This window comes from Staurois parvus, unplaced genomic scaffold (assembly GCF_062004578.1).
Source record: "Staurois parvus isolate SC_StPar_1 unplaced genomic scaffold, SC_StPar_1.0 ptg000324l, whole genome shotgun sequence".
Taxonomy (NCBI): domain Eukaryota; kingdom Metazoa; phylum Chordata; class Amphibia; order Anura; family Ranidae; genus Staurois; species Staurois parvus.
In genome coordinates, this window is record NW_028318120.1 from 1,253,605 (window position 1) to 1,274,198 (window position 20,594).

Below are 20,594 nucleotides of genomic sequence, written 5' to 3' on the forward strand. Positions count from 1 at the left end.
TTGAATTTTTTGACATAGGGTGCTGGCAGATTACGGGCCTCCCATAGCTGCTGCCAGGCCCCTAATCTGCCATGGGCCCCTATATACCGCCTCCTCATGCTGCTGCCAAGTCCAGAGTCTCTCATGGGTCCCTGTACGGCCTCCCATTGCTGCTGCCAGGAGGCAGCAGGGTCGCAGCAGTGTCAGTGGAGGCAAACGGCCACGGAGTAGAGCACCAGCTCCACTGCAGCCTACCACCACGGCCAGTAGTGGTGCCGGTGTGCACGGAGGAAGTAGCAGTCAGCCAGTGAGGAGTAGAGGAGGCAAAGTTTCCTACTCTGCGGTGTGGCAATTTTTCGTCAAGCCGCCCGAGGAAGTAAACGTAGCCGTATGTCGACTATGTGGCCAGAAAGTCAAGCGTGGCCAGGGGGCCCATGTTGGGACTACAGCGTTGCGTCAGCATATGCAGCGTCGCCATTCGGTGGCCTGGGAAAACCGTGATAAAGATACGGCGGTTCTGCCTGCCCCAGCCCAGGGTTCCATTTTGTCATAGGGTGCTGGCAGATTACAGGCCTCCCATAGGTGCTGCCAGGCCCCAAATCTGCCATGGACCCCCGTACCGCCTGGTCACGCTGCTGCTGGGCCCACAGTGTGACCTGGGTCCCTGTACCGCCTCCCATTGCTCCCTCTCTGCCATGTGCCACTTTCAGGTCTCCTCACACTCCTGCTGGTTTCCATTTTGTCATAGGTTGCTGTATGGCCTCCCATTGCTGCTGCCTCCACCGCCACACTGTGGCTCCAAACACTGGTTTTGGCCCCGTGACTGGCCAAATGAGTGAAGTGTGCGGTGATTCTAAGATCGACGGCACTCATCTGCATGTCATACTGAGTGACAGTATTATTTCTCTTCCCCAGCAGACTCCAAGGGCATTTAAATTAAAGGTACAGTGTTCTGCACTAATATTAAGTCTCTCTGAAGCCTAGAAACACCCTTTTTTAAGTTAAATTCACAGCGAATTTATTCGACTCGAATCGAATATTGTCCACGAATTCGCCGAATCAGTCGAATCGAATTTTTCATTTCTTCGCTCATCTCTAGACATAACCAAACATCCACTGGAAATTGAGCTGCGCTGGGTGAGATGTTTGTAGGCCCAATCAAAATGTATGCATTGGAACTTTTTAAGGATGCTATTCTTAGGTGGCTCCATGCACCCAAGAGCTGGATTATGTGGCCTGTTGAGATGGAGATTGCTGAAATCAGTACTTCCCAGTTTTCTTTATAATTATGAACAGCAACAACAGAGCCAGAATGGACAGTCTTTTTTCTGTTGACTGTGCCAATTCCAGCAAAGCTATTCTTGTGATTGCTTGCTGACAAACCTATTGATAATTGCTTGAATCACCTGAAAAGCGAAGTTCCACTTTCATTCCTCCTCCCCCTCTTCTAACACTCTTGGAGGTTTCTTCTTTTTCTGGCAACAGGTATCTCGTTTTGACAGATAAACACTCCCACTTTCATGCGAGTTACCTAGGTGATCCAAGAGGAAATTCACCCTCCTCCCTCCCTGCCTATAACCTCTTGGGACATGTCACAGATCCAAGGAGGCTGCAGGTCCATGAACAAAGTGCAGTGTGACATACACATGTGCAGTGGGGAGCCAGCTGTGAAGCTGTAGGAAGTTGCAGATGGCTTCCCACATCCATGGTCATGGTTAGAAAGCCACACATCTATGGACATGGTTAAAAGGCCACACAGTTCATTATGGGCTAAAAAAAAATCTTCAGCACATAAATTCACCAGGACTGTCAATCTTGAGCCCATAGTAGGAACAATCCTCAACCCCATCTCTAACTGCAGCTACAGTGAGGCTTGCAATATTTGAATGTCCATAGCCTGATCACTGAAAACAAAGCTTTTCACCTATTAATGTGCTGCTGCTTGCAAATCAAAAAGGTTTAGTTCTAAAACTACAAATAACAATAACACAGCAGTTTAAAGTGCATCATGTATAAACCGAATACTAAATAAGCCTAATATAGAGCACTTACAGTAATACTTCATATTAATTGGAATGTGGCACATGCTTCTCTGCAGATGTACTCTGAAATAATGTATTAGAGAATTTGTTCACTGAATTATTCACCAGTGGCATTTGATTGTGTCAGATCAACTATCAATTCCATGTGTCTAAATTCTTTATGGATTAATTACATAAATATTCATACTATTGCATTAGATTGCCAGATGTGTAGCTAATAGTAGAGGTCTGATAGCACTCCCCTCCTTCCGCCAAAGACATAATTGTGCGTGATCTGGCGATCCAAGCACATATGTTTATGCACATATCTGTAAAATTAAAAAAATTATCTTTGAATGTTTATACCATGGCTGTGCATACCATGGCCCTTTATGGTCCATGCACACTGTATTTGAAAAAAAAAAAGCTTCCTTTCAGAAAACGCTGTATAAAAAAATGCACATGCACAGCATTTTTGTGCCGGTGTTTAGCAGCCTTTAGGAGCATTAGCATTTCTAGGCCTTTTTACAACAGAACATAAGGGAAAAAAATGCTAGGCATCGGTGTTTAGGAGCATTTAACTTTTTTTTTTCTGCCACAAAAATGCTCTCAAGAATACAAACAAAAAAAAACCCTGAGCTTAAAAAACCCCTCTAGACTACCTAATGTGCATGGACTCTAGTGTTGGGCTGAATGTTCGAGTCAAACCTAAGTTCGACTCGAACATTGACCATTCATGTGTTCGCTGAACTCACCAACAATATGGGCGTTCGGTGGGTTATTTGCCTGCCGCGGCCCACAGTACACTGTGCCCTGACAGGTCAGGTGCAATGCTTTGGCCAATCACAGCACAGGATGACAACACAGTCATAACAATATTTAAGAACTCTCATCGTGGTGCAGCTGTCAGACAGCGGGAGCAAGCGTCATGAGCGGAACAGGGTTTTTTTTTTCTTTTTTCGGGTAGCAGTGGTGCCAAGCATCGTGATGGATGTTGGATCTACTTTGGAGAACATTTTTTTTTATTTTTATTTTTAATAAATGACCTGCCAAAGACTGTCTCCTGCCTTTTTTACACTACATTTTGTTTTGTGAATGGATAGTGGTAGCATGTACCGCATACTCATTCACATGGGGGGGTGGGATCTGGGGAACCCCTTAAAGGGGGCTTCCAGATTCTGATAATCCCCCTGCCTGAAGACCCCCACAACCACTGGCCAAGATTGTGGGGAAGAGGCCCTTGTCCCCATCAACACGAGAACAAGGTGCTTTGCGGGAGGCAGCCCCCCTGCCCCAAAACACCCCCCATGTTGAGGGGCATGTAGCCTGGTATAGTTCAGGAGGGGGGGCACTCGCTCGCAAAGGACTTAAGAAACAAGAAGCTGTTTCTTAAGAGCAAGAAAAAGTAAGAGTATGTTACAAAGTCAAAAGTGAAGTTACTTTTTACCCAACAGTGTTTTACCTTCAGTGACCAATTTAGTACTTTGATTTAACACCTGGTAAGCAACTTCAGACCTGCTTGCTTTCATTGTAGCTTGGATTCACCCATGTAATTGGTTTTAAGGCATGCTAAGAATACATTTAATACAAAATTATGTCACAACCACATTAAACTGTTGACACAACAGATACTGTTGATACTGACCCTGCCATATGTATTTCACAGCAGAAATCAACATTCCTAAAGCAAGCAATTTTCCAGTCATCTGTTGTCAATGTGTTGATCAACTTGGTTGTTTCATGCCCTTTGAAGACTCATTTTCTTGTTTGTAGCTGACAAGAGTGCAATTTGATGTGCTCTTTTGTTCTGTAGCCCATCCACTCCATGGCTTGATGTATGTGTAAAGATGACCTTCTACACATCACTGGTTTGAGAAGTGTTTTTAAGGGCAGTGGTGGACTTCCTATTTGTATCCTCATTATTATGATGTTTTTGCCCACAGAATAGCTGTTTACTTTATGGTTCATGGTTTTAGAACCATTCTCTGTACTTTTTAGAGACTCTATTGTTTAAAAATCTCACAAGGTCAGCAGTTTTTGAGACCATTGTACCTAGCACCAACAGTCATTACACCTCCTTCTCCTAGTTCACACATCTTCATTCTGGTATTTTAAACAAAAACATTTGATCTCTAGACCTTGCCTGCATGATTTATTTACTGGGGTTGATTTACGTAACAAATTGTTCGTAAATGAGGTACACCTTTTGAATACCAAACCATACATAAGAAAAATAAAATGTAAAAAACCTTTGATTTTCTGCTAGAACACGATTCATTAAATAAAAAAAATTAAACAAACATGGCTTCACTTTAGTTCCTGAGCTCAGTTAACATTCACTTTATTAAGTTAACAGTGCTTTATCAGTAATTCAACTCCCATGAGCTGCTGCCACATTATTTGCTGTTTGGATATTTGCATTAATAGTGAGTGATAGGGAGTGCATATCGAATATTCTTAAAATTTGTTAGTGTATCCATGTAATTGTAGACCCTACCAGTTCACCCCTTTTTGGTCTGTTAAATACATCGTTGACAAAAGAGTGAAAAAAAAAAACAGTTGATCTTGTCAGAAATTAAGAGCTGCCCTGTGCATTCTTCAGTCTTATCAACCCTGTCAGTTTTTCCCTTGGACTACAGATCATCTACCCCCCTATGTTACAGAGATGAGGTTTACACTATTTCTTGCAATTTCAGTGCAGCAAGGGCACTGTATTGTCAACCTAGAAGAGGAATTTTAAAAGCTAGTGCATTTTTGTGGGGACCAACATTATATTGTCTTATATTAATACAAAATATTTACCTTGTGTGAACATTTGTGGAAATATACTTGCCTAACACCTGTCCTATTTTCTGTCTTTGGTAGCTGGTGTGATGCTGGTACCTGAAAGCAAAACAGAAGATGATTTTGAGACACATTTTGGCTTGAACTATCTGGGCCATTTCCTGCTGACAAACCTCCTGTTAGATACCATGCGGAAATCTGGAACCCGTGATTTTAATGCTCGTGTTGTTACAGTATCATCAGCCACTCATTTTACTGGAGAGTTGCATTTTGATGACCTACAAACAAGGTAAAATATTTTTAATGAAACACTGTTTATCAATAATCAATACATTTTATGACTGCCTCAACCATCACTATTAATGTACAGGCAGATCTATGCATTTTGTAAGTAAAATTGGAATCCAGGTATCTTTCTGTGAAAGGTAGCACACCTTAAAGTGCATCTTGCATGTAAATGAAAGGTTCACCTATTAGGAGGAATATCACCTCCTTATAAAAAAATGTGTTAACGAGAAAAGAAAAAGCAAAAAGTAAAAAATTGCTTACCTTAGTTTTGACACTCTCAGATAGACTAGGATGACATCACTGAGCCTTCTCCTGTGATTGTGGGAAAACTGAGAAACTCAAATCTCATAACAGTACACTCCTACACAGTACAGGTGTGTAGCTCTCTGCTTTCCCGTGGAGAAGACCCATTAAAGTTAGGAGGCTGCTGGAAGCCAAGGGTTAAGACAAGTTTTTTTTAATCTTTATGTTTAATTGATTTTTCTTTAACCTAGCCTTTTTAATCTAAGTTCTGGTTTCTGATGAATGTTGCTTGATATGTTGATCTTCTAAGCAAACATTTTGCTTAGAATCCACCAGGTCTGTCATAGCTTTACCTCTATCATGGAGACTTTATAGTCTTCGTGAACATCAAGGATGCATAATTACCCTATGTGTCCAGTGCTCCAATGCTACCTTCTTTTTGCTATGAACATACAACACTACCTGTTTGTAGCCCTATTTGCACCGCAAGTGTTTACCAAGGTATTTACATACATGCTAGCCTAAAGCTGCCTATAGATAAATCAAAATTCAGCTGGTTCAGCAGGGTCTAGCAGAATTTTGATCCATCTATGGCTATTGTAACATTTTTATTAGATCAATTTGTGATCAGTATATTCTTACAGTGGAGGAGCCCTAGCTGTCAAAATAAAATAAAACTGAGGGGAGGATTCCTTTACCCACCTTGCTTGTGTAAATAGGGAATCTGTTCATTTTTTTTTTCAGCTCACTAGCCATTCAAAATAACTGACCATGTATGGCCAGCTTTACTATGCTACCAGGGTATGGCCAGCTTTACTATGTTCCCATGGTTTCAGAAATCGGCAGAGGAACCTACCCATTGCTTGGGGTATCTGGGTCTCATCCTGGACACAACTCAAAGCCTGAATTTTTTAAAAGAACATTTTAACTCTCCTGTCTTGGACTCAGCAATCCAGGAGCCTTCCAATTGTGGGAACCTGCACGAGAGTTCTAGGCTTAATGGTAGCCTACTTAAGGCAGTCTAACATACTTAGTTCTACTCCAGATCCCTACAACACTACATTCTGTTGTCATGGGACAAATCACTTCAGTCTTAGACAAACTGACCCAGGAATCCAGCTATGGAGTTGAGGAAAGCTTTCATTGTCTTGGAAGATCCTAAAAATGGATGCCAGATTTGAAGGCTAAGGAGGAGTCTTGGACACCTTGTTGGCTTAAGCAACTTGGTGGTCAAAGGAATGTAGTCTCTAGATCAACATTCTGGACATTTGAGCAATTTGGTTGTCTCCATAATGTTGGACATTCTGACTGAAGGTGCACCCACTCAGCATCCAGTCAGACAATGCCACAGCAGTATCCTACATCAACCATTAGGAAGGAATCAGAAGTCTTGCTGTGTTAAAAAAAATAAAGCAGAGAGGAGTATAGCCCACGCAGACCTCTGTGTTGTTACTACTATTATGCAGGATTGATATAGCACCAATCGTTTCTACAGTACATCACTAATAAAGAGATTAGGTAGAATTACCATACAATTTGATACGGAAGGGTTAGAAAGGTGCTGCTCATGAGAGCATACAATCTAAAATGGAGGAGCAAGTGATACTAAAGGAAATACAACCTTGAGGGATAAGCAGATAGAGCAAATAAAAGTATAATTTTAAGGTACAGTGAATATAGGGATACTTTACAGGGATTGCCTTATGGTGGATCGAGTAGGAGATAGCTGGACAGATTGGGTTAGGGAGTTCCTGAAGAAGATAGAGGCTCTGAAAAAATCTTGGCGTCGTGCATAAGAAAAGGTGATAAGGAAGCTAGAAAATTTAATGAATTGACCTCAATGTGGTAGAATAATTTGGGGTTAAAGTTGTGGATGACTTTGGGGTAAATTCACTAAGAGAGAAATACTGCATGCATTTTTGAGTTAAAATAACTAAATAGCTATTTATTTCAAAAGTAGTCAATTCACTAAAACACATGCGTATTTACTGAATGCGTTACATTTTTATGTTTTGCGATATTTAGCACTTAAATTTTGCATTATTTTTTTTCACAATTTTTTCTTTGTAGGCTAACACTGCACCAGAAGGCACTCAGCAATTATGTGAAACTAGGAAAACATTCTAGTGTGCCATCATTCACAAAATGATCTCCCTCTGAAATGGTACAATTTCTTTTCATACCTGAGCTCAGAGGAGAACATTTTCACATCAATACATTGTATGCTTTTCACTTTCTGGCCAGTGCAGAGTTCCTGTAAGTCCACATGCACAATGGATGTTTCTGCAGGTGCTGTTTTTTTGCTTTTGGCGGTTTTTTCTACAGCTAGTAAACTCCCCAGCATGTTATCCTATGTGTCCATACACACATAGACTGTAATCAGCATTTTTTGGTAGGGGCGTTTCTAGAGGAGTAGGTTTCCAGAGGAGTCTTTTAGCTGCAAAAATGCTCTAATGCTGAAAAATGCAGTAAAACGCAGCAAACCAGCTTTTTTGGATGCTAATGCAGGCATACCTGATGACAATACATTGATCAAAATGTGTCAAGTTTTGATGATGCAACGTCCGCTGACGTAATTTCCGCCCTTTAGAATACACGCTGGGATGTGGCTGCCATCTTGGTTCCCATTCACTGGCAACAAGGCTGAATACACTGAATAAGGCTGAAAGTTTTTATGGTTTTACACTATGGGATGTCTTTTGTTTCTGTTTGCATGCTAATACTTGCTTTACTGCCTGGGAGGAGAGGAGGAATTTTGATACAGCTCCTGTGGAGCTACACTATTACTAATAGCAACGCTGTTCAAAATCTTATCGGTTACCATCAGCCACATCGCATAATCCCCGGAAAGGATTATTGGTACCATTCGTATTGCCACGTATTGGGTTAGTCCCAAATAATGCATATAAGACCATCCTAGAGATAGGTGGTCCACAGATGATGGTGCACATCCATGTGGGGCACCTGTCATTTTGTACGAAGTTCACAACTAAGGATTTAACACCTGGGCACTTTATTCTCATGAATTGGGACTGAATGTTATTATTTATTTAACACGTGAATTATTTATTTATCGCTCATTCTATTGCACTTAGTTTATGCGCGGTCCATATGGTATTTTGTTTGGTTTTGTGTATATTAGTTCACAAATTAGGACTGCTGCTTATATTTGATTTGCACTAAGATTCCATTGACAAACGCAACAATACTTGACTTGCTTAATGCCAAGCTGCGGTTTCTAAAGCGAGCAAAATCCTCTCTTGTATTAAAAGAGGTATAGACTCCAGAGAGAGAGATATCATTTTACACCTGTACAAATCATTAGTAAGACCTCATCTGAAATATGCAGTTCAATTTTGGGCACCAATTCACAAAAAGAACATTGGGGAACTGGAGAAAGTACAGAGAAGGGCAACCAAACTAATAAGAGGCATAGAGGAGATCAGTGATGAGGAAAGATTAGAGGAACTGAATTTATTCTCTCTTGAGAAGAGGAGATTAAGGGGGATATGATCAACTTGTATAAATACACCAGTGGTTCATATAGTGAACTTGGTGTAGAATTATTCATCCTGAGGTCATAACAGAGGACAAGGGGGCACTCTTAATGTCTGGAGGAAAAAAAAATGTAATCTCCAAACACAGAAAGGTTTCTTCACAGTGAGAGCTGTAAAAATGTGGAATAGACTCCCTCAAGAGTTGGTTCTGGCCAACTCCATGGATTGCTTTAAAAAAAGGCCTGGATTCTTTCTTAGATACACAGAATATAACTGGATACTAACATTTATAGGTAAAGTTGATCCAGGGAATATCCTATTGCCTCTCGGGGGATCAGGAAGCAATTTTTTTCTCTGCAGTAGCAAATTAGATCATGCTTTGCTGGGTGTTTTTTGCCTTCCTCTGGATCAACTGTGGGTGTAGGATTATAATTTTTTCTTTTTTTTAATGGTTGAATTGGATGGACTTTTGTCTTTTTTCAGCCAGACTAACTATATACTGTAACTCTTTGGAGACCTATGTCACAGGTGGGGGATGCCAGACTTAGACTTTCTAGCATCCATGTTCATCATTACACATGTCCCTTAAAAAACAGAAATAACAAATATTTCAAGGCTAAAAATTATATGCACTTGCAAAATCATGACACATTAAGACAATAAAAATTGTAAATAGGCAATGTGTTAACAACTGTTGCAGCATATCATTTTAGAGTTAAATGATTGCCATAAACATATTCTTTTACCTTTGGAAGGCATGGATATGTGTAATGAGTTATATGTGTCTAGAGTGTGTGTGTGTAATATTTAGTTAAACTTTTTTTAACTATTTAGTACTAACGCAATCTCCCTAATATAATAGCCATGACCACTAGTACAAGTGGGTACTTGTCAGAAAGATGTTAATTTACAGTGGAGTGTCAGGAAAGGGCTAATACAAATCTGTTTGTGCTGGTATATTAAAGTATATCTGTGTCCAAACTATACACATTAAAATGTTTACATATTCTAAATATGCAGTAAAAACAAACTTGAGAACAATACTTCATTCACTTTCATAGTTGTATACATTGAGATGAAGGCTGGCACAAAACAATGATCAAACAACCAGTTTACTGCTCTTTAGATTGCATTGGACTAAATCTTTATTTTACAAAAGGAGACAGTTGAAGTATGATGTAAAGGAAGAGTTTACTGTATTATCTCCCCCCCCCCTCTATATGGCTCATGTACTCCTAGCTACATAGTTCTAGGATCTGTGGACTGGATTAGCACAACTGTACCCCACATGTAATATCCCCTCAAAATGTATACCATAGGTATACAATTATACATTTTTAAATGTATAATGGATAAAAATAAATTTTTACTCATGAAGACTGAAGGAAAAAAGATAATATCCTTTACTGGAGGTATCTAGTTGCACCAGAATCATTCACTATTTGTTCAAGTAAAACATCAAGATATAAAGATTGATAGAAATATTATAAGTAAATTCAGGTCAGTGCTGCCTGTACTGCAGCACATGGCCAGTTCATTAACCGCTTATGGCATAAGAAAGGTGGATGAGTGCTTCAGGGTTTGTTTCTACTATAATCACCTATCTCAGCTGGTGACCTTGGGAGCAGAGAAAAACATGTCACTTTGCATTAGACTGCCGGAGATGTGTGTTGTCACCAAGACAACTCTTAACAACTGAGAATATTGCTAAGGACTGGGATAAGAGTAAAAGGCACGGTAGACACCAATAGCTTCCATATTTATGTTATCCTCACAGGTTTCCTTTAAAGGACAACTTCACCTTTAGTGCAGTTGTCCTTTTAGATTTTTGCTGCTTGAGCCTTTTGCTTTTGTGTTTTCAACAAAATGCACATTTTTAAGTCTGGAGATTACTTAAATCCACCAAAATACAATATATTTCTTGAAAGCAGAGACCCTGTAGGATAAGATTGGTGGTATGTGACAGTCCCGACCGGGACAGGGGTCTTTGAAGGGGAGTAGGGGCTAGCATTCTACCCACTGATTATGGCCCAAGGAGAGAGCAAATCATTCTCTAATGATGGACAACAATGTGATGAATGCTGAGAGTGAGTCTTGGATTATTATCTCCATAAAGACAATACATCTTCCCTTCTGGAGTGGATGGAATTTTGTACAGGTTAATGGTCAGAGGAAATTTGGTGGCCCTAATGTGGACTGGGTTAGAGAAGCATTTCCACTTGAGAGAGAAATATTAATCAACAATCTCCCTCAAGAAATCTATGAATATAAATTAATTCTGTTTTTTCTAACTGTTGGAATATTGTATGAGTTTTGTCTTATGATGGACAGATTATAAAAGTGAAAGCAAACACCTGATATACAGCATGTGTAATGGACTTTGTGTATTCAGGGTTGGGCTTGTTGCCGGTCTGTCTGGGTTGGGCTCCCTGAGTAATCAAATCATCTCTGGGTGCCTGGCTGTTGATTAGCTTACTGTTAATTAGATCACTGTTAGCTGTTGGCTGTACTGTTTACCGTTTGCATTGTTTACGATAATGTGATCAAGCTCTTGCCTAATCAGTGTGGGATGTTTACCCCAAAGTGTAATATTTGTTTTATTGTTCATGTGGAGGCTGCCCCTATTTTTGAAATATATGAAAATTTGTGTTCCTGTTCAGTAAAGTAGTTCAAGTTGCACCTGAGCTAGTGCCGTCTAGTTCTTGGGTGCAATGCCCAGCTATAATACCTTGGTCCTGTGTTCCAGCAGCGAGGAAGCAGTTCTCTGATGGAATCACCCAAACTGGGTGACAGGCAGTCAGTCACACAGTAGTCATTTTCTTTATATCATATTATAATTGCACTGTTTTTTATCAACTCACTCCATCTCCAATAAACTAGGGGTCTGTCTTTTTGTAATTTATTGCTTGTAGAACTTGTAACAGGAGAGGGATTGGGGATGGGATACTCCAAAACGTTCAGTAACATTACGCAGAGGACACTCCGCTCCTTGTGGATATAACACATTCTAAACCCTCATAGCTGGGGACCATGACCACTTGGATCAATCTAAGGCCTCAAAGCTGAGGCCCCTGAAGCAAGTCATTTGGCATCTAGTTACCCTTCATGACTGCACAGCAATAGTTAACTAGTGCAGTTTTTAGGGTGCTTTGTTTAAAATTCAGAGCCCAGACCCTTTTTCATGTCCAGAATACACTGTTGTCTGTGTTCACTCCGCCTTTAATTTAAATAAAATCCAGGCTCACCTCTATGCTTCTATGAATATCTGAATGTAAAAATATTTCCAATTTAATGCAGACTAGCAGCAAATACGCTACACTAACATTTTACAATAAACATATACATTTTTACCTCCTTCCAAATGTTATCATCCTAATAATGCAGAAACGTCTTATATACTGTATTTTTACAATTGCAAAGGAGAAATAAACTCATTAAAAAATATGCATGCTGTCTCTAAAAGCAATTTTACCTATATCTAAAAATAGATTGGAAATGGAAGGTCTTATTTTCCATTACCATTGGGGTAATGTGCCTCTGCAGAAAAGGATTAGGAAACACTTGGCAATCTACTTGATGTTACCTTCTGAGAAAATAGGGGGCAGCCAGACATAGGCTAGAATGTATCAATTGCATTGGCTGTGCTTTTGATGGTAATTTCATATGGAAGAGCTTTGGGGAACAGAACTTTGGTAACATTTGTATATATAGGTATTAAGTGGTTCTGTCATCTGGGTTGATCAATAAACAGATCAATACTTCTGGTCTGTGGCCGTGAGTGTACTGTTTAGATTCTTTTCTACTGATTGATCTGTACTTCTTACTCATGCGAATCAAGCTGCAAGGAAAAATAAAAGCTAGAACAGTGTGTTTAGCTTTTTAGTATTCAGATGAAAGCTTTCCGTGTTTAATTTGTTACTTGGAATAGCTAGATCATGCAGATTTTGTCTCTGCCTTTGCCTATTTTCCTTAATGTTTTTTATGTTTTTTATGTATTATTTGTTGGAAAATACTTTTACAATTTAGAGGTTTTTATTTTATACTATGCATCATGTTCACATAAATCAGTCAGCCATTAACTACATCAATAATTGCAATGCCACTGTATGTGCCAGAGCCTTTAGGACACACTTTTCTTTTCAAATAGCTTGAGATTCTGCCAGTGATTAGGACTGCTGAAGAAAGACATAGCAGATGGAAACAAATGCTGCACAAGATAAAATATAGTGTAAAGAATTTCCAAACACATATATTTCTCTTTTTCCATTGTTAGCATTATTTATTAAAAGATAAGCATGAAAATATTTTCTTTTTGCAGCATGTCTAATTTTTGAAAATAGCATAAGCGCCTGTTCACATATAGTGTGGTGACAGTCGTTTTTCCACACTGGAATAATGACGCTCATGGATTGTTATGAGCCCTGTTCACACTGCAATCCTGCATTTTATGGCAGCGCACATGAAGGCACCGCATGTCATTGTGCAGTAGTGCTGCTGTATGGTGGCATGAATGAAGTGTCACTTTGTGAACTTCACATTACGTTCACACAAAAAAGGAAGCTGTGTGATATGGTAAAACTTGTATCACACTACATCCCCCCCCTTCCCAATGCAGACTCACTGGAAGGAAGTGTAATTCCAGTCAAAACCTAACTATACTGAAACCTACTCCCACCCCTATTCTAGGCCTATTTGATCTACCCTGTGCATGGAAAGAAGTCTATACTTACAGTACCTATTCTGAAGTTTTCGTGTCTGGTCACATGATCAACTTCTGTCAAATGGGAATGCTGGAAAACTTTTGTTAACCCCTTCACACTTAAGGGTAAAACACATCTAAATGCCTAAGCACAATTCTGCAACGTCGACATGTGTTAGTAAAACCGTACATATCATCACAACTACTTTGTACATCCAGGTGGATTATACCTTGTTTTTTTCAGGACAGATTGGGCTTTCATTTGGTGGTAAATGGTAATGGATAGCTCCTAATTTCTTTTTACTATCAAAGGAAAACTGGCCCAAAATAGTAAAAAAAATTCATTTTTTTTTTATTTAGCTGTGTTTCTTGTTACGACCATAACCTACCTCCATAAAACAACCCAACATAAATTCTCCAGCTCTTGACGATCGCAGCAATACCATATATGTGTATGTTATTTGTTGTTTGTACCTGTACTACAGCCCAGAAACAATAGTACGTATTTTGTTTTTGTCTTTTTTTTTTTTACCTAAAACACACTGACACTGAAATTAATGCTAACGGAAACCAATTTTTTTTTTAATCCTGACATTTGACCCTGACCTTTGACCCTAACACTAAAGCTGGTACTGAACTAGATCAAACCTTGATCTAGGTATTTTTCTTTATTTTTTCTTTTATTTTTTAATATTTATTTATCTTTTTTTTTTTTTTCTACAATCTTTTTTTATCTATGTCAGGAGTTAGAGAGATACAATGTATCTCTCTTCTCCATTCATAAAGAGAGAAAAAACAAGGGGGCCGGGCTGCACAGTGACTGATCACTGTGATAGCCAATCAGAGGCTATCACAGTGATCACGTGACCGGAATGTCCGGTACTCACATAAAGGTTCTGATCTCCTCTTTCGATCGGAAACCTTTCCCGATAATGTGACCGCCGCAACAGTGAATCACGGCGGTCACATGACCCTAAAATCCCCACCTCCCGGCTTCTGAAACCCTTAAAGGTCCAGCAGGTGCCGGCGCCAAAGGGTTAAAGGCACTCCACTGTTAGGTGCAACCTGAACATGACCACAATTTACCAAGTCTCGATATGCATGTCACTGGACTTAATTTCTGCTCAATTCTAGGATTCCTCAGCCCTTTCGTATTCCTAGTCGTATTCCTAGTCATGCTCACATTTTCTCACACTGGTTTGACTTTATTTTAAAGCCTGGCAGATTACTTGTTATGAGCGTTCTTAAAGTGTTACTAAACCCACAACTTTAAAATCAGTCTTTGTATACAGTAAAGCATACTTGTTATACTCATTGTAGAACTTTAGGGGTTAATAATCCACATTGTGTAAAAAGGCTGTTTGATCCTGTGTTCACTGATCCTCCCCTTCTTCTACTGTCCCCAATCCATCCGCTGATAGTACAGAGCTCTAGGAGTCACTTTGCACATGCTCAGTTTAGTGTGTATGGCTGGAATGGTTTTCTTTGGGATGGTGCATATGATCAGCACTGTTCAGACAGGTCAAGGGTCCTGCAGCCTCATAAGACAGTCAGAGGAGAATAAAAACTCCTACAAGCTTTAACCAGTGCTCAGTTGGACACTGATAGAAGTCACAAGACTGCTATATACTGCTGATGAGAAAAGCTATTTAGCAGTTTATATTTACTAAAATAATTGCATTTCCATGTTGTGTGTACTGTGGGAGACCAGATATAGTGAATACAGGGTCCTAGCTTTAGTAACACTTTAATGTTTACATATAGTTTATAATTTTTGTATATCAATTATTTTAGTATATAATAGGAGTTTCTGTCATTATTCAGGTTGCCAGTAAAAAATGCTCTGTCATGTATTCAGTAAAAAATGTTATGAAGGGTGCACAACCATGCTGTGAAGGAGATGAGTGGGGGCCAAATGGCTTCACAAGGCAATTAACTCCACAACCATCAGACATGCTAATTTACTATGGAACAACCAGACACTACCTAAAGCCACAGAAAACCACACCCAATTTTGGCTGCTGCCCACTGCGCAAGCAACACTTTCCCTGGCAGGAAGGCCCAAGTTATGATCTTGCACACAGAACCACAGCTTTCATAAAATATCACTGTTTTAAGCTGCAATATACACTCACCAACCACTTTATTAGGTACACCTTGTCTAGTGCCAAAAAAATATCCCCCACACCATTACACTGCCAGCCTGAACCGTTGATACAAGGCAGGATGGATCCATGCTTTCATGTTGTTTACACCTGATTCTGACCCTCCATGTGAATATCACAGTTGAACCATTGCCCATTATCCTCTGATATCAACAAGGCATTTTCATCCACATAACTGCCACTCACTGAATATTTTCTCTTTTTTGGACCATTCTCAGCAAACCCTAGAGATGGCTGTGTGTGAAAATCCCAGTAGATTAGCAGTTTTTGATATACTCAGACCAGCCTGTAACCAACAACCATGCCACGTTGAAAGTCACTTAAATCCCCTCTATTCCCTGTAAGGAAAAATGTCTTATTAACCGGCATCCATTTTGTTTATTGCCTTCATTTTAGATGTGTGAACAAGCTAGTTTCATTTTGATATGTCACTTGTAACAACTCTTTATTTCATGAATCCAGTTTCCATTCTGTAGAAATAGAACTGCCTTATATGGTGGTCTTCAGTCATTTGTGGTCGTTATCTTTCTTGATAAGAGTGCAATATTTCATTGGTCATTACAATATTTCGTTGGTCATTTGATATTTGTAAAAACTGTTAGTACGCATTAAACTTTCAGAGATTTAGCTTGCACACTTCAGTGTCTGGAGCTTTATTTTTCCTGAGCTCAGAGGCTGGTAATATCCGAGGACATTTAAAGGGCTACAGACATAGGTTGAATCCTTGCATTCCCCATTCTAATGCTCAGTTTCAACTTCAGAAAGGTGTCTTCACCACGTCTAGATGCCTAAATGCTTTGAGTTTCTGCCAAATGATTAGCTGATTAGCTATTTGTTACCAAGCAAATGGTCAGGTGTACCTAATAAAGTGGCCGGAGAGTGTATATTATTATTATATTATTATACAGTATTTATAAAGCCCTGATAGTTCGCTCAGTGCTGTACAGTACAAAGGGGGACAGAACATGTGACAGAACAATAACAATACAATGCAAAACATGAGGGGATTGAGGGCCCTGCTCTTTCGAGCTTACAATCTAGGAGGGAGTATATCATAGTTTTTGTTCTTGGGTTTAGTTACCTTTTATAGAATACATTTTTATAGATGTCTATAAATCAGACCAAAAAGTACAATTGAGAAGGAAACAAGAATTTGGTTCCAAATGTTCCAAATCAAAACAAAAAGATAAACAACTGCGAAGGAAAGAGGGGCAGAAAAATTTGGTTTACCGTGTGGAAATTTCCTTCTACGGGATATGAATATGTGGCAAATACGAGATCACTGCCTCTTGTGAACTTGTTGACTTATATGATACTGCATCCATGCCAATCACCTCGCTAAACAAATGTAAATGAAATATTTGAGTTTAATGTTTTTTTAAAAGAGCCCATCACCTTCATATAACACAGCCATTAATGGGAGCTAAACAAAAATGGCAATTGCCCCAATATATAACCAAGTTGCAAGGTGCACATTGAAATGAGGTTGTGCAAAGCACACAAAACAACATTTTTTCCAGCACACTTACAAGCTAATCAGAAAAAAACTAAAAACTTACACAGTCTAACAAGTTGCATAAGTTTTTAATTGCACAACGTTTGCAAATATATATGACATTCTTCTCAAGGTCCATCTAAAGCCATTTATGTGTCCTGATTTTTTTTTTATCTCTGTTTTAAAATTTATAAAGCCGAGCAGACCATTTTACATGCACACAAGGAGAGATGATCAGGTAAGTCTGTGTACTTTGAACCTTGGTGCCTAACAAACATCAAAAGAAATCACAGATCAAGTGGAAAGTATAACAAGCAAGACCATACAGTAGAGGAAAGAGGAAAACGGATACAAAGAGAGTTATTGTTTTCATAAACTAACAAAAACGTAAATTATTTTGACAATTATTAAGCACAAAAAATTAAAAACACAAGTCTATCAATTTCAAGCAATAGAAAAGAATGAATAAAATAGCAAACCTACATAAATAAAACCATATACCAACAAATGGTCAAGAGCAAAGGCAAAAAAAAACAATTTGCTCCAATAGGGGGAAAACGTATTTCCTGATCCCTTAAGGCACATGGATTCCCCTCCATCTGATGTTATTAATTATAAATGTTAATATCCAGATATATTCTGAGAATTTGGGAAGCTTCCAGATTTTTTTTTAAACAATCAGTTGAGCTGGCTAGAACTAGTTCCTGAAGCAACCTCTTGCACATTTTCACTGCTCTTCTTGCGAAGAAGCTCTTCCAAAAGCAGATGTTGATCTTGTTTTTCTCTAAGCACAAAGACTGCCCCTTGTCCGCTGCAATGACCTTAAAGTGATTACCTTTGCACCAAGTTCACTGTATTAACCTTATACTGTATGTATTTAGACATGGTGAACATATTCCCCATAAACACTGTTTAGTTTAGCAAATTTTTCTTTTTGGTTGAAGTCCTCCATGGCTGTTCTCAGTATAGTTGCCCTTCTCTTCATGCTCTCCAAAATCTTTTTTGTGAAATGGTGCCCAAAACAGACACCCAGTAACTTCCATGGAACCCCTGGTATTTCCACCCCAGGTGTCACTAGGTAGAGGGAAGGGAGATCAGCAAATGTTCATTTGCTGATCTCCCTTGGTAAGAATGTTGAACTGACAAGAAGTCAGTTTCTGCTGTTGTTTTCCCCAACTACTATGGCCACATTCTGCTCTCCATTAGCTTCACTGGACTTTGGGGGAGACATCAGGATACTAATAGATCCTTGATGTCTCATGAAAGAGAACCTGTCAAAATAAGCATGCTATCAGATATGATGCTATTTTCCCCCTATATGATAGCAATAAAGTTAAGTGAAAAAAGTGTAAAAAAAAATTAAAGGTGCACCCATGCATTTAACCCCCCTCCCCTGCCCCCCCAAAAAAAATCCTGAGCAAGCCTCACCATCCTGTACACCATCATGTATACATACATATGTGTATACAAATGCCTACATTTGTATGTGTATTTGCAAGGTAAAAGAGATGCTTTTGAATTTTTAAATGTTTTATCTATTTTAATATATTTTACATTTTAAAACCGTTTTTTTATTTTAGGAAATAGCAGTTTTATGCTTTCACAAGGGGACTAACAGGCCTCACATATGATAGCATTGGACAGGTGGGGAGAGAGTTTACTTGCAAGATATGTAAAAGTGATTGGGTGACTCCAAATCTGACCAGGTCACTGTTACAGAAAAGCAAGAAGCTAGCTGAACAAAGCTCAAACAAGCAGCAGAAGGGATGAAAAGGTTAGTTAGTTTCTAGCCATTTACAAATTGACTTTTCAAAGCCTATAGGCCTTTACTTACACATTAGGGGTTCAATTTACTAAAGGCAAATGGACTGTGCACTTTGCAACTGCAATTGTACTTATTTTCTAGCAGAGTGTGGTGAAGCTCTGTTGATTTCTACCATCCAATCATGTCCAAGCAGACATACGTTTTTTTTTTTTAATTTTCCTTGCACCTGATTGGATATTCTTTACAAAGCTTCACCACATTAACTAAGCTCTGGAGAAAATGAGTGCAACTGCTTTTGCAAAGTGTAAGGTGTATTTGCCTTTAGTCAACCCTTAGGTGTCTGTGGGGAACTGTGTGAAATGCTTTTGCAAAGTCCCAGTATACTATATCCACAGCCACTCATTTGTTTAGGTTTTTACTTCATCATTAAAAGAAAGTGAGTTTGTTTGAAAACATTGGTCTTTTGTAAACCCATGATAACTTTTGCTTATATTATTGTTTTCTATAAAAAAAATTCTGCTATGTGGTCCTTTATCAAACTAAGTATCTTCTTGACAATAGAAGTTAAACCTACAGGTTTATAGTTACTAGGTAAAGACTTTGATCCCTTTTAAAATACAGGCCCCCACATTAGCCTTGTGTCAATCCATTGGTACCAAGTCAGTCATTATAGAGTCTCTAAAAATTAGACAAATTGGCTTCAAAATCACCAATCTCAATCTTTGAGAGCATGTGAAACCTTACCAATTTTGTGCGGTTCAGTGTGGTTCATTTGAGAATGGGCACTACCCTTCTTGATAAGGGCTTGAGCTTCACCATTTTCCTTTGTATACACAGACCTGAAGAAGGCACTTAAAAGATATGTCTTCTCTTTGTTCCCACATGTTCAGACTTTTGAATATTAATATACTTATCTTAATTGTACAGTACCATACACAAACAAAGTGTTCAAAAGCTTTTGAGGAAATGCCCCCCTGGACACCTCCCCTATAACTCCACCCCACTCTGTGAGTCCTCATTTTTTTGCTAGTTTTCTAAGGTGATGGATATCTTCCTCCTTACAGAGAAATCGCTCTTAGCCTAACTGGTTTATTATTTCATCTTCAAATTCTTACATCATCCTTCACTGGCTTGTAATATTACAAACAGAAGCAGTGCATCCAGATCAGTCCAGCTTTAGTAAAACCTACTGTGGGGACAGCCTGTAATGTTGCTTTGGGCACTGGATCCAGCACAGGTGCTCACCTTGGAACTTAGTGCAATGCATGTAATCAGCTGCAGGGCTGTGGTCCATCTCTATGGAACCCAAATCTTGAAGAACCCTCTAAGAATATGCCCACAGTGATGGTTGAAGACTAGATTATATTTATAGTCCATCATCTTAGACATGTCACTATACTGGAAAAAACAATGGCTATGTTTGGAATGTTTTGACTGTACAGTGTAAACTTTGCAAAGAATACTGGTAACAGCCTTTAGCTCCATTTCTACCTGGAGTCCTTATAAAGTACTCAGTCACTTCCTGCCTTCCTTTGACCACCTCTCTGGACATGCTTACTCTGAATTCCACACCCAACTACATGAGTACCCCAGGATAAAACCTCAAGCAAACATTTGCTCTGTCAAAGATTCACACAACACTCAGAGTGAAAATGCTT

At 39.1% G+C, this 20,594-nt stretch overlaps 1 protein-coding gene across 4 annotated transcripts in view; it reads left to right on the forward strand.

Annotated features, from left to right (window-relative positions):
• DHRSX (dehydrogenase/reductase X-linked) overlaps positions 1–20,594 on the forward strand; it is a 615,232-nt gene that overhangs the window by 486,750 nt on the left and 107,888 nt on the right. For all 4 annotated transcript variants that reach the window (XM_089683843.1, XM_089683840.1, XM_089683842.1 and 1 more), the window contains one exon: positions 4,866–5,073. In XM_089683843.1, the coding sequence (XP_089539969.1) occupies positions 4,866–5,073 (208 nt within the window). The remainder of the gene's footprint in view (positions 1–4,865; positions 5,074–20,594) is intronic.